Raw genomic sequence first — 14,802 nt, 5'->3', positions numbered from 1 at the left:
GGCTGGCATAACAAACTCCACAACTAAATATAGAGAAACTGCATCTGAAAGGTTAGGAAGGTCAGAAAGGCAGATGGAGCCTACCTGCAGGAGGGAGGGAGCTGCACATGGAGAGGACAGAGAAACAGGCCCTTACACGGGGAGCCACTCATGGAAGTCTGATCCCCATAACATTTTTTCCTTAAAAACCAGAGGGACTGGATTCTGCGAGTTTCTAAAACCAGTGGGACTTGGAGCCTAAAGCTTTAAAAGTCAGCTGACTCATCTCTGGGTGAGCCAGGAGGGTGAGTGATAGCTGGGTTGCCACCCTTAAAGAATCAGCAGATTATATGGAGAAGCAACAACAACAACAACAACAACAACAACATATGGCACTTTACATAACAGCAGGGGCAAGTGAAAGATCAGTTCATAGTGATTTCTGAAAATGAGAAAACTGGCAGCACCATTACCCCCACCCCGCCCCGCCCCTCAGTATAAACACAGAGCCACCTGTGGGAGGTGGGGCTACATAGACACTTGGAGCCTTGGCCCGAGCTCAAGGCAAATTTTGTTAAAGTTGTGCACATGCCCTGCCCAGTGGCCAGGTACACAACTGCCACCGTGTGCCCCCACACAGCCACAGCACTACACCCAGCCAACCACTTGCCTCCTGGTGCCAGGGCACAGCTTCCAGCCATCACAGCACTTCAGGACATCCAGATATGACTAATGGCCCAACACAAATTTTGCTAACACTGTCACCCCACTCCCAAGTTCCCCAGTGGGCATGCCCCCTCAGGGCTACCCTGCCTGGGTCCCACTAATACCACAGAGAGTAATTGAAGACAACGATACTGAAAGGAAAATTAACTCAGACACAATACTCAAGTATGAAGAGCACACACAGGATAGGGGTAACAGGGGACACTACACTGCAGGGCACTCCAGGATCACCTTTTCATAAAGTTACTAGTTTCTTTTTTTTTTTTAAGATTTTTTTATTTTATTATTTACTCATGAGACACACACACACACACACACACACACACACACACACACACAGAGGCAGAGATACAGGCAGAGGGAGAAGCAGGGAACCCAACGTGGGATTCGATCCCTGGTCTCCAGGATCAGGCCCTGGGCTGAAGGCGGCGCTAAACCACTGAGCCACCCAGGCTGCCCAAAGTTAACTACTTTTAAAAACAAAAAACATAGCTGACTTTCTTAACACAGAGAGACAGACACAGAGAGGCAGACAAAACAAAGACAGAAATTTATCCTAACTGAAAGAATAGGAAAAAGCTATGGCCAGAGATCTAAGTGAAACAAATTTAAGTAACATGCCTGATAGTTTAAAGCAATGATCATAAGGAGACTCACTGAACTTGAGAAAAGAGTGTAAGACATGAGTGAGACCCTTAATACAAAGATAAGGAATAAATCACAGACATAAAGGACTCATTAAATGAAATGAGAAATGCTCTTAATGGAATGAATAGCAGACTGGAAAAAACAGAGGAAGTAATTAGTGACCTAGAAGACAGTAATTAAAAGTAATCAAGCTGAACAAAAGAGAGAAAAAAGAATTGAACAAAACATAAATAGGCATAGGAACTCAGTGACTCCATTAAACATAGTAACATTTGTACTACAGGAGTCCCAGAAGAAGAGAGAGAAAAGGGGGCAGAAATTTTATTTGAAGAAATAATAGCTGAAAACTTCTCTAATTTGAGGAACAGATATCCAGATCCAGGACAGACAGAGAACTCCCATCAAAATAAACAAAAGCAGACCCACACCTAAACATATTGTAAATAAACTTGCAAGATATAGTGATAAAGAAAAAATCTTAAAAGCAGTAAGACAAAAGAAGCCAGTAACTTACAAGTGAAAGCCTATAAGGCTATCAGGAATTTTTTCAACAGCAACTTCCAAAAGGGAGTGGCATGATATATTCAGTATTGAATGCAAAAAATCTGCAGCCAAGAATGCTCTATCTAGCAAAGTTATCAATCAGAATAGAAGGAGAGATAAAGATTTTTCCCCTGTAAGAAATATTAAAGGAAAAAAAAAGAAATATTAAAGGGGACTCTGTATGAAAAGGAGAGACCAAAAGTGACACTATAATGACAGGAAACACAAAAGCAGTAAAAATGAAGAATATTTCTGTAAAGAAAATCAGTCAACAAACTCATAAAAAAAGATGTAAAACATAATAAAATGTGGGGAGAAGAAGAGAAAGGAATAGGTTCAAACTGAAATGACCATCAACTTAATATATACTGCTATATGCAGAAGAAGTTATATACAAACCTAGATGTCAAGCCATATGTCAAAAACCACTAATAAACATGGAAAGAATAAAGAGAAAGAAATCCAAATATAGTATAAAGAAAATCAGCAAAACATGAAAGACAAGAAAGGATCAGAGAAAATCCTCAGAAACAACCACAAAACAAGTAATGAAATGGCAATAAATGCATATCTATCAATAATAACTTTGAATGTAAATGGACTAAACACTCCAATCAAAAGGCATAAGGTGACAGATGGATAAAAAAATAAGACCCCGGGAATCCCTGGGTGGCTCAGTGGTTTGGCACCTGCCTTCGGCCCAGGGTGTGATCCTGGAGTCCCAGGATCGAGTCCCGTGTTAGGCTCCCAGCATGGAGCCTGCTTCTCCCTCCTCCTGTGTCTCTGCCTCTCTCTCTCTCTCACACACACACATAAATAAATAAATAAATAAATAAATAAATAAATAAATAAATAAATCTTTTAAAAAAAATAAGACCCATCTATATGCTTCCTCTGAGAGACTCATTTCAGACCTAAAGAAACCTGAAGTTTGAAAGTGAGGGGATGGAGAAACATCTATCATGCAAACTGACATCAAAAGAAAGCCAGAGGAGCATCTGGGTACCTCAGTTGGTTAAGCATCTGCCTTTGGCTCAGGTCATGATCTCAGGGTCCTGGGATAGAGCCCTGCATCAGACTCTGCTCAGTAGGCAGTCTGCTTCTCCCTCTCACTCTCCTTCTTTGCTCTCCCTTTCTCTCAGATAAATAAAATCTTTTTCAAAAAAGGCCAAAATAGCTATATATATATATATCAGACAAATGAGACTTTGAAACAAAGACTGTTAACAACAAAGAAGGAAACTATATAATAATAAAGGGGACAGTCCAGCAAGAAGATTCAACAATTATAAATATTTATGCACCCACCATAGAAGCACCTATTAATAACAAACTGAAAGGAAACGATCAATAATATAATAATAGGAAGGGACTTTAACACCCTACCTACATCAGTGGTTAGATTATTTAAACAGAAAATCAACAATGGCTTTGAATGACATACTGGACCAGAAGGATTTAACAGATATATTTAGAACATTCCATCCTAAAACAGCAGAATACCCATTCTTCTTCAAGTGCACATGGAACATTCTCTGTACTATGCATCTTTTCTGACCACAATGCCATGAAACTAGAAGAACACATCTGGAAAGACCACAAATAATTGGAAGTTAAGTAACACAGTATTAAACAACAAATGTGCCAACCAGGAAATAAGTGAAAAATTAAGAAGGACATGGAAACAAATAAAAATGAAAACACAATGGGCTGAAACCTTTGTGATGCAACAAAAGTGGCTCAAAGAGGGAAGCTTAGAGCAATGTAGGCCTACCTCAAGAAGCAAGAAAAATCTCAAATAAACAACCTAACCTTACACCTGAAGGAGCTAGAAAAAGAACAAAAAACAAAACCTAAAGTCAGCAGAAAGAAGGAAATAATAAATATTAGAGCAGAAATAAATGATATAGAAACTAAAAAAAAAAAAACAGAACAGATCAATGAAACTAGGAGCTGGTTCTTTGGGGGAAAAAATCAATAAAATTGACAAACCTCTAGCCAGACTTATCAAGAAGAAAAGAAAAAGGACTCAAATAAATAAAATCACAAATGAGAGAGGAGAAATAACAGCCAACACCGCAGAAATACAAACAACTATAAAAGAATATTATGAAAAACTATATGTCAACAAATTGGACAACTTGGAAGAAGTGGATAGATTCCTAGAAACATATAAACTACAAAAACTGAAACAAGAAGAAATAGAAAATTTGAACAGACCAATAAACCAGAAAAGAAATTGAATCAGTATTCAAAAAATACCCGAGAAACAAAAATCCAGGACCAGATGGCTTCACAAGTGAATTCTACCAAACATTTAAACAAGAGTTAATACCTATTCTCCTAAAAATGAGTGGGAAATATCAGAAAGGGAGACAGAACATGAGAGACTCCTAACTCTGGGAAACGAACTAGGGGTGGTGGAAGGGGAGGTGGGCGAGGGGTGGGGGTGACTGGGTGACGGGCACTGAGGGGGGCACATAATGAGATGAACACTGGGTATTATTCTATATGTTGGCAAATTGAACACCAATAAAAAATAAATTTATAACAAAATAAAATTTAAAAATACCTATTCTCCTCAAACTATTCCAAAAACTAGAAAAGGAAGGAAAACTTCCAGATTCATTCTATGAAGCCAGCATTATCCTGATACCAAAACCTGATAAAGACACCACTAAAAAAGAGAACTACAGGCCAAAATCCCTGATAAACATAGATGCAAAAATCCTCAATAAAATACTAGTAAACCAAGGGTACCTGGGTGGCTCAGTGGTTGAGTGTTTCTGCCTTCAGCTCAGTGCGTGATCCTGGAGTCCTGGGATTGAGTCCCAGATGGGCTCCCTGTGGGGAGCCTGTTCCTCCCTCTGCCTGTGTCTCTGCCTCTCTCTGTGTGTCTCTCATGGATAAGTAAAATCTTTAAAAAAAATACTAGTAAACCAAATTCAACAATATTTTTAAAAATCATCCACAATTAAGTGGATTTACTCCTGGGTTGCAAGGGTGGTTCAATATTCACAAATCAATCAATGTGATACATCATGTCACTAAGAGGAAGTATAAGAACCATATGATCATTTCATTAGATGCAGAAAAAGCATTTGACAAAGTACCATTCATGATAAAAAATCCTCAAAAAAGTAGGTTTAGAGGGAACATACCTCAACATAATAAAGGCCATCTATGGGAAATCCTAAACATCATCCTCAATGGGGAAAAGCTGAGTTTTTCCTCTAAGGTCAGAAATAAGACAAGTATGTCCATTCTCACCACTTCTTTTGCACACAGTACTAAAAGTCTCAGCTACAGCAATCATATGAGAAAAAGGAATGTAGGTTAACCAAATCAGTAAGGAAGAAGTAAAAATGTTCCCTACTTGCAGATGACATCATAGTATATATAGAAAGCTCTACCAAAGACTCCACCAAAAAAACTGTTAAAACTGTTACATGAATTTAGTAAAGTTGCAGAGTACAAGATCAATGGACAGAAATCTGGTGCATTTCTCTACACCAATAATGAAACACCCAGAAAGATAAATTAAGGTAGCAGTCCCATTTACAATTGTACCAAAAACAATGAGATACCTAGGAATAAACCTAACCAAAGAAGTAAAAGACCTGAGGTCTGAAAACCATTAAACACTGATGAAAGAAATTGAAGATGACACATAGAAATGGAAAGCCATTCCATGCTCATGGATGGGAAGAAAAAATATTGTTTAAATGTTCACACTACCCAAAACAGTCTACACATTTAATGCAATCCTTATCAAAATAGCAACAGCATTTTTCACAGAACTAGAACAAATAATTCTAAAATTTATATGGAACCACAAAAGACCCTGAATAGCCAAAGCAATCTGGAAAACGAAAAAACAAAGCTGGAGGCATCATAATTCTTGACTTCAAGTTATATTACAAAGCTATAGTCATCAAAATAGTCTAGTACTGGCACAAAAATAGACATATATCTCAACAGAACAGAATAGAAAATCCAGAAATGGACCCACAACTATGTGGTCAGTTAATCTTCGACAAAGCAGGAAAGAATATCCAATGGGAAAGGGATAGTCTCTTTTAACAAATGGTATTGGAGGAACGCCTGGATGGCTCAGCGGTTGAGCGTCTGCCTTTGGCTCAGGGCATGATCCTGGGGTCCCGGGATAGAGTCCCACATCAGGTTTCCTGCATGGAGCCTGCTTCTCCTCTCTCTTCCTATGTTTCTGCCTCTCTCTGTGTGTCTCTCATGAATAAATAAATAAATTCTTTTAAAAACAAAAAGCCAAATGGTGTTGGAAACACTAGATAGCAACATGCAAAAGAAAGAAGCTGGATCACTTTCTTATACCATATACAAAAATATATTCAAAATGGATTAAAAACCAAAATGTAAATTGTTGAAGATAGGCAATAACCTTTTTGACATTGGCTGTAGCAACTTTTTCCTAGGTAGGTCTCCTTTGACAAGGGAAACAAAAGCAAAAATAAACTATTAGGACCATATCAAAATAAAAACTTTTGCACAGTGAATCAACAAAGCTGAAAGGAAGCCTATGAATGGGAAAGATATTTGCAAATGACATATCTGATAAAGGGTTAGTATACAAAATATATAAAGAACTTATAAAACTCAGCACCTAAAAAACAAATAATCCAATTTAAAAACGAAAAGAAGACATGAACAGACATTTCTCCAAAGAAGATTTAGACATGGCCAACTGACACATGAAAAGCTGTTCATCTTCGCTTATCATCAGGGAAATACAAACCAAAACTACAATGCAGTATCACCTCACACCTTTCAGAATGGCTAAAATCAACAACAGAAGATACAACAGATATTGGTGAGGATGTGGAGAAAAAGGACTCTCATGTACTGTTGGTAGAAATGCAAAGTGATGCAGCCACTATGAAGCAAAGTATGGAGGTTGGTTCATTCTAGGCCTTTTTCGGTTCATTTGTCCCTCAAAAAAGTTAAAATTAGAACTACCCTATGATCTGCAAAAATGCAAAAACACTAATTCAAAGGAATACATGCCCCTATGTTTATAGCAACATTATTACAGTAGCCAAGATATGGAAGCAAGATATGTATATATATACATATATATTTTTTATTATTGAATTTTGATTTGCTAACATATAACACCCAGTGCTCATCCCATCAAGTGCCCTCTTCAGTGCCCATTACCCAGTTACCCCATCCCCCTACCCGCCTCCCCTTCCACTACCCTTTGTTCATTTCCCAGAGTTAGGAATCTCTCATGTTTTGCCACCCTCTCTAATTTTTCCCAATCATTTTCCCTCCTTTCCCTTATAATACCTTTCACTATTTCTTATATTCCCCGAATGAGTGAAACCATATGATGATTGTCCTTCTCCAATTGACTTACTTCACTCAGCCTAATACTATATATATATATCACATCTTCTCTACCCATTCATCTGTCTATATATAATATGTATATATATATGAATATTATTCAGCTGTAAAAAAGAATGAAATCTTGCCATTTGTAACAACATGGACAGAGCTAGAGAATATAATGCTAAGTGAAATAAGTCAGTTAGAGAAAGACAAATACCATATGATTTCACTCATATGTGGAATTTAAGAAACAAAAGAAATGATCAAAGGGGGGGAAAAGAGAGACAAATCAAGAAACAGACTCTTAAATACAGAGAATACACTGATGGTTATCAGAGGAGAGCTGGGTGGGAGGATGGGTTCAAAAGGTGATGATGATTAAGGATGCACTGATTGTGACGGGCACCAAGTGAAGTGTTGAATCACTATACTATACACCTGCGTCTAATATCACACTGTATCTTAACTAGCTGGAATTAAAATAAAAAAAAATTTTAAATAATAACGCAGGAGAAATCAGTCTGCCAAATTCCAAGACTTATTGTATAGCTAAGGAATCAAGACTATGTGGTAATGGCTGAGGGATACACACATAGATTAATGGAAAAGAAGAAAAAATCAGAAATAAACTCATACAAATATACTCAACTGATTACTGACAACAGTGCAGATGTAATTCAGAGTGGAAGAAAGCCTCTTCAACAAATGGTACTAGAGCAATTCAACACTGGCAAACAAAAAAAGAGAGAGAGAGAGAGAGAGAGAGAGAGGGAAGGAGGGAGGGTGGTAGAGAGGGAGGAAAGGGGGAAAAAGGAGAGAGGAAGAAATAAAGAAGGAACTGTCACAACTTTTTAAGACAAAAGCTTCACTGCTGCTTTTACTCAAAGAGCATTAGAAGGGGGCGATTTGCAGATAAACTGGATTATCAGCGCAGTCTTTCGGGGAAAACAGCAGTCCTGCCATTTGTCCATTTTCAGGGATCTCCTAGGGTCCTAGCTTGCAGTTCACTGGAAGAAGGTGGAACCACCAATGATAAGACACGTAAACAAGTCTCAGCTTGGCAAGGGACTGTTTGTGAGATTTGGTTTCTTCACCTAAAGGAGTGGGAAGCCCCTGGATCCTGTCTCATCAGGCAGGCCTACGAGTTAATCAGAATGTGTGATTTCAGCTCCGTTTTTATTCATAAAGAAAACACATGAGGAGCCAAATGCTTTGGCCTATATTAATAACCAAAACAGAAGTATTTCAACAAAGGTAGACCCTTTTCTCAAGAATGTGTACAAGCCAAAGCTAGACTGCCATCACTGCCCTGTATCATCCACCACCTCTAATAAAAGTCTGTTGGACCTGTCTGCCTGGCTGGAGTTGCTTTCTAGACACTTCCAGATTCTACATTGTTCAGGCCAAGCCAGGATAAAACTGCCTGTTATGTCCCAGATTGTGCTGATTCTCGAGGTAGTAAAGAGGCATTTTTTTAATCATTGGTACAAAATATTTTAATCAACCAATTACTGCAAAATTATGGAAGATTTAATAGAGCCAGAAAAAAATACATAGTTTTTATAAATGTAGCAACAATGATTTTCATTTCTCTTGAGTCCCGTGTAGCTCAACAGCTGGGTTTGTGTTGAGGACAGCTCCTTTATCTATGAAGAGCATAATAAGTGAACAGGTAAATAAAGTTTGCCCATAAATTTCACAAATCAAATATTAAAAGCTGATGAAATATCTCATTCCAGGATGCACACCCTTGATGCATGCAGTTTCTGGACGTCAAGTGGACACAGTGAAGCTGTTGTTGAAGATGGGTGCCAATATTAACATGCAGGATGCTTATGGCCGCACGAGTCTATGCCTGGCAACCTATCTGGTACCCACAATGTTTCTGTGGTGGTCAAGGAGTGGGGAGGGCAGAATGTGTTGTTATGGGGTCCCCCTTTGCAGAAAAGTATTCTTGGATTTATGCACCTAGCCAGCGGAAGTAGAAGCTGAAGCTTTGCTCCAATCATTTCTGACAATTACAGCACTACAAAGATTTGGTTTTGTGGATCTCAGTCATTTTGGATCATCCTAACAATCCTTCAAGATAGAGGTGACATTGCCATTATGGATATATTATTATTTTCCATCTTGATTGCATCAGAATTTGCCTTGGGGCATTTCTGGAATACTTGGTACTACTTCTAAGAATGCAGTCTGCTAATACGCAGTGAGTGGTGGCCCTTGAAGCTGAAGTAACATTGCAGAGTAAGATGAGTTGAGTGGTAGCTGGAGAATATGGGGATATTGAGAGCTGGGAAAAGTGAGGGGTGGCAGTAGGGGAGAAATATCAGACTATTAAGGGGCAATACCAAGCATAGGACTCAATCTACAATCAGTACTCACTATGAAAATTGTATAGAGAGAAATCAAGAGATTTCAGTTCAGCATTCCCCAACATTAGAACAAGCTTGGTAATCCTTGCTGGAAATCTTCAAGCCCCTCTCTTTTCAGATCCTCCATGCAATCCTTCTAGGGAACTCCATGGCTACATTAAATCTAGGGCAAGCAAGTTCTTAGCACCACACATGGATCATCATTCTCCTTCACCTCCAGTGAGGCTCCTGGAAACCCTTGCTATAACTATTGTTGCTACCAAAGCAGATTCTTGGATTTGCTATTGCTTCCCATTGACAGTGGTGGGTTTGCCCTGGGCAAGCCCCACTGTGTCCTGCAGCTGCCCTGCTGAAGTAGGCACATGTCCTTTCCCCACATGCCACACCTTCCTGCCATGAAGTAGCATAGATTACATTGAGGCATTGCCTAATTCTTACAGAGACTTTCTTTAGAAACTACTTTTTCTTTTTCTATTTGCATGTCCCCTTTCTCCAGGACTTAGACATGAAAGTGGGAAGAATTTTTCAAAGTATTGCAATACTTGTTTCAAATACACTTTCCAGGAGTACACCCTAGACTTCCTGAGTCAGACACCGTGAGCAGACATGGGTAGAGGGTGGGAAGGAGGTGTCTGCATGTTAAACAAACCTCCCTGGGTATTTTTATACCCAATCAAGTTTGAAAACCACTGGCCTATGAGTATTAGATGGAGTCTCATATCTCAGAGAGACACAGGAATGCCCTCTCAGCCCCTTTCCCAATAGCCCAGCATGTCCTAATAACTGCTCCTGCTATGGATTTTATTTGTTTGTTGTTTTCCTGGTATCCGAGCTGAGGAAAGACAAATTTTGGATCAAGCATGGAGGAAGAGAATAGTGATGGTTTCTAAAGTTGACTGCTACTTGTGTAGGGAATAGACTGAAACCAAGCTGCACTTCATTCAAAATTCTGAAGTTTAAGGACTGAGAAGAGGTATCCTGTAGATCGCCTAGATCTGTAGTGAGCCTAAAGAGAGAGGTGCCACCTTTGCAGACAACTCTTTCTAAGGAGCTACCTGAGGGAAGTATGCCTGCACGACAGGATGTAGTATCACTCTCTTAATGATGCCCCCTCTTCTTTGTGGTAACCCAAGGAAGGACCCCACCCTGTTTCTTCTGTGGCTCCCTGGGAAGGGTGAGGGTTGGTCCTGAGGATTGCACCATGGAGCCCACCACTCCCTTCTAGCAGCGTTTGAATTCAAATATTAAAGAGAAACTTGGCAAAAAGGGCACTTAGAAATTGTCTGTCACAGCTCCAAACTTAGTATACAAATATACTTACCGTGGATGTGTAAGCTTAGGCAAATCACTTGACTTCTTTGTACCTCCTTCCTCATTTGTAAAATGTAGTAAAAATAATATCCCACATTTATCACAAGAGAAAAAGAAACACATGTGGAACTACGCAGCACACAGTGAGTAAAAAATGTACTTGTTGGTTCTAAACAGTGACCATTGGTTTCAATTGTATTCAGTGATTTTTCTGATTTCTGAAGAAAAAAAGAAAACCACATACACATAGTTCCAGGAAATGTTGCAAAATGATTAAAATGTTTCAAACCCTCCCCCATCAGAAGATCTGTTTTTCAAAAACTGTAAAACTTAGGCAACTCTCAAATTTGTCCAGCATGCCTTTCTTGTGGGTCTCCGGGTCATATTTTTTCCTTTTAATCAGAGATTTTGATGACTTGGACCTTAGAAACTAAAACCAGATTTAATACATTAGTGAACTGTAACTCAAGGCTGAAAAACATTTGCTTCTATTTAAGACTTAGATATTATTAGCCAATTTAAAACAATATTCAATATTAGAACCTATGAGAATGTGCTTTTACTGAAAGATTTGTTTTCCAGACTTTCCAGAACCATAAGTTTCTTTTCTTATTATCTCTCTTCTCCATTAATTTAGTAACACTTTCATTGTTTCCGGTATTGTGAGGGAAAATCAGTAATTTTTTTCATCTGACTGCGTAGTCTTGATGCTTAACTATATAGGAATGGAGAATGGCAGGAGAGAGAGATAATATATTATTCTTCATAATAATAGCCTCATCTACTTAATATGCCTACTTACAATTGAATAAGTAACTCCAATGGCTCTAGATGAATGTAGGAGGCATACTTCTTGGCCAAGTTGGTTATCAGTAGGGTTGAGTCCATTAAGGTAGTATAGAACAGAAAGAGAATGAGAACTAGCCTGCCATTTTATCTGCTCTTTGAAATGAGACAAGCATGAGGTGCAGTAATACTATTCTCAATCTGGAGAATTAGTGGACAGAAGAGAGTTCACATAAAGTTTCTTGAGAAATTCATAGTGAGTGAAACACAGCAATCCTGGTGATACCCCCATATTCAGCATCAGAAAAATTGGTCAACAAGATGGCAGGGTCCGAGCCATTGAACTAGGGCTCAGGTTAGGATTCTAGACATTGGGAAAAGACATACTATAATAAGCAAAATATTATCCTTGTGGTTAATAGAAAGGGAACTTGGAAAAGTGGACCAAAGCTTGTTTATCAGATATAGATAAACTGAGACATAGAGTAAAGGCTAGAACTCAAGAATGACATAGGAGCCCAATTTTTGGAATTGGATCATGGCACCTGTGTCAGACCATTGACAAGCATGATTTGGAGCTAAGCCCATAGAATGAGAAGGCTAGAGGTACCATGTGCCACATTTAGTCCCAGAAACTCAGTATAAAAGTGAAAAACAGCAAGTAAGAAATGGGGAATGGGAGACAGATAAGGGAATCTAGGAAACTCAGGAATCCACACCTCAAGACCGTTAGTCCTCTGTTGAAGTGCCTAAATTGGAGTTGTGATCCTGAGCCACTTCAAATAAAATAAAATATGTTTTTAGCCATACCAAAGAAGAAAGAGAAAGAAAATTAGAGAAAGCTTCTTGGTCTATGTTATACCAAGCTGTGTTATATAATGACACAGTTGCTCTTGTATTTCAGGGTTGGCTGGAAGGCTGTGTGAGTCTGCTTAGAAATGGTGCCAAGCACAATATCCCAGATAAAAATGGCCGTCTGCCACTGCACGCTGCCACTGCTGAGCCTGATGTGAGGTAAGTAGCCAGGTTCACACAATGTTCACATTGGAAGGGACTTAACTTGGATTAAAATGTCACTCAATCAACCCTCTTCAGTGAATAAAAACAAAACCCATCCAGTTTTATTGACATTGTAGTGGACAGGACCACATCTCGGTAAATCAAAATACCCTCGAAGATTCTTAAGCTCTACTCTCATTCCCCTCTTATTGAATAAAACCCTTTTCTTCTAATCTCTGATTTAAGAAATCCTATTTTTCGTCAACTGAATTCTTATATTCATTCATTTAATCAGGCATTTATTGATTCAATTAATGTTGAGTGCTTATCATGGACCAACTGCTATTGTATGCCCTAGGGGTTCCCAGTAAGCATTACAGCATCTCTGACCTCACAGAGCTTACATTCTAGTGAAGGAGCTAAGTGGCACACTAGCAAACAAATAAATAGGATAATCTCAAAATGAATAGGATAATTTCAAATAGTGAGAAGGGGAGTGGAAGAACACTGACTGGACTCTGAAGTCAGAGTCATGCCAACATTCATTTTTAATATTCATTTATTTATTTTAGAGAGAGTGAGCAGAGGAAGAGGCAGAGAGAGAAGGAGAGAACCCCCAAGGAGACTCTCCACTGAGTATGGAGCCTGATGTAGGGCTTATGCCAGGACCCTGAGATCATGACCTCAAAATCAAGAGTTGGATGCTTAACCAACTGAGGCACCCAGATGCCCCCAAAGTCATGCCAATATTTGTTGGTTGGAAGGAGGCAAGGGACCCAGCAAAGTAGAGTGATACAGGGAAATGAGTGAGTTAGAAAGAAAACCAGGTCAGTGAGTTGCAGGGAGCTGTATGAAGAAATATATTCAAGTAAGTTAGATGATCAAGAGGGTCACATTTTTGTAAGACAATTGAGCAATATAGGAAAAAGTTTTGTCCAGACTAAGTGTAGCTTCCCCAATTCTGTATCTAAAAGGCCTCAGTCTACAATCTTTCAAAAGCCCCTTGGAGCACCTAATAACAGCATTTCCCACTGTGGCATCAGCAACATTCTGGGCACTTCCTTAACCTCTGTAGCACAGAACATGCCTCTGATAGGAATTTAGGATTCCCCAGAGCTAAGCGCAGGCCAGCACCACAGGGGTGCATTCTGGGAGCCTCATCCTCTAGACCCTGTGTCCAAAACTAAACCTAAGGCTCTGTGGGGGTTCATGAGACCAAGGTTGAGAGGTAACTTGATTTCTTCATTTCACTCTGTTTTACACTAAAAGGCTCTGGGAAATTCCAGAACTATTCCCAACTAAGCATTGCCTCTTATTATCATTGGATTATATCCAGGAATAATAAAAAAAAAAAAACTAGGATTTACTCAAAGCCAACAAAACAAGGAAGTTTAGAGAAGAAATATCAAGCTCAGAGCTAACAATCAATAGACATCATAAAGGGATGACTCTCTTTTGATGAACTGGGAAAAAGAAAGAATGAATTTTCTGGACAACCCACAAAAATAGTCACAAAATCACACTGTTTTCCCAAGAATAATCTTTTAAAAATATATTTAAAATGTACCTTTAAGGGATCCCTGGATGGCGCAGCAGTTTGGCACCTGCCTTTGGCCCAGGGCGTGATCCTGGAGACTCGGGATCGAATCCCACGTCGGGCTCCTGGTGCATGGAGCCTGCTTCTCCCTCTGCCTATGTCCCTGCCTCTCTCTCTCTCTGTGTATGACTATCATAGATAAATAAAATAAAATAAAATAAAATAAAATAAAATAAAATAAAATAAAATGTACCTTTAAGACTGTTCTGCCTTGATTGGCTCTATTTGGTCTTACCTGCCTCACTGAGCAGTCATTTCAAAATTTGCCTGATTCTAGAAGATAAATGCCTTTCTTGTGGTGATTATTGCATTTGTAACAAATTAAACCCAAAGCTTCCATATTTTAACACAAGAAATTCTTTGTCCAATGTAGGTGTTCCTAGTTTGGGGGTGGCTCCCCTCCACATGGTAACTCAGGGATCTAAGTTTCTTCCATCTTATGGCTCCACCATCCTCTAGGATCACAGA

General features: G+C 39.0%; 1 protein-coding gene across 4 annotated transcripts in view; it reads left to right on the top strand.

The window, feature by feature from the left end:
* The window catches only part of ANKRD55 (ankyrin repeat domain 55), a 179,319-nt gene that overhangs the window by 116,220 nt on the left and 48,297 nt on the right, over positions 1-14,802 (top strand). For all 4 annotated transcript variants that reach the window (XM_072749952.1, XM_072749950.1, XM_072749951.1 and 1 more), the window contains exons 4-5: positions 9,006-9,136; positions 12,643-12,752. In XM_072749952.1, the coding sequence (XP_072606053.1) occupies positions 9,006-9,136; positions 12,643-12,752 (241 nt within the window). The remainder of the gene's footprint in view (positions 1-9,005; positions 9,137-12,642; positions 12,753-14,802) is intronic.

Source organism: Vulpes vulpes, chromosome 2 (genome assembly GCF_048418805.1).
Source record: "Vulpes vulpes isolate BD-2025 chromosome 2, VulVul3, whole genome shotgun sequence".
Taxonomy (NCBI): Eukaryota; Metazoa; Chordata; class Mammalia; order Carnivora; family Canidae; genus Vulpes; species Vulpes vulpes.
This window is presented reverse-complemented; position numbering and strand designations above follow the sequence as displayed.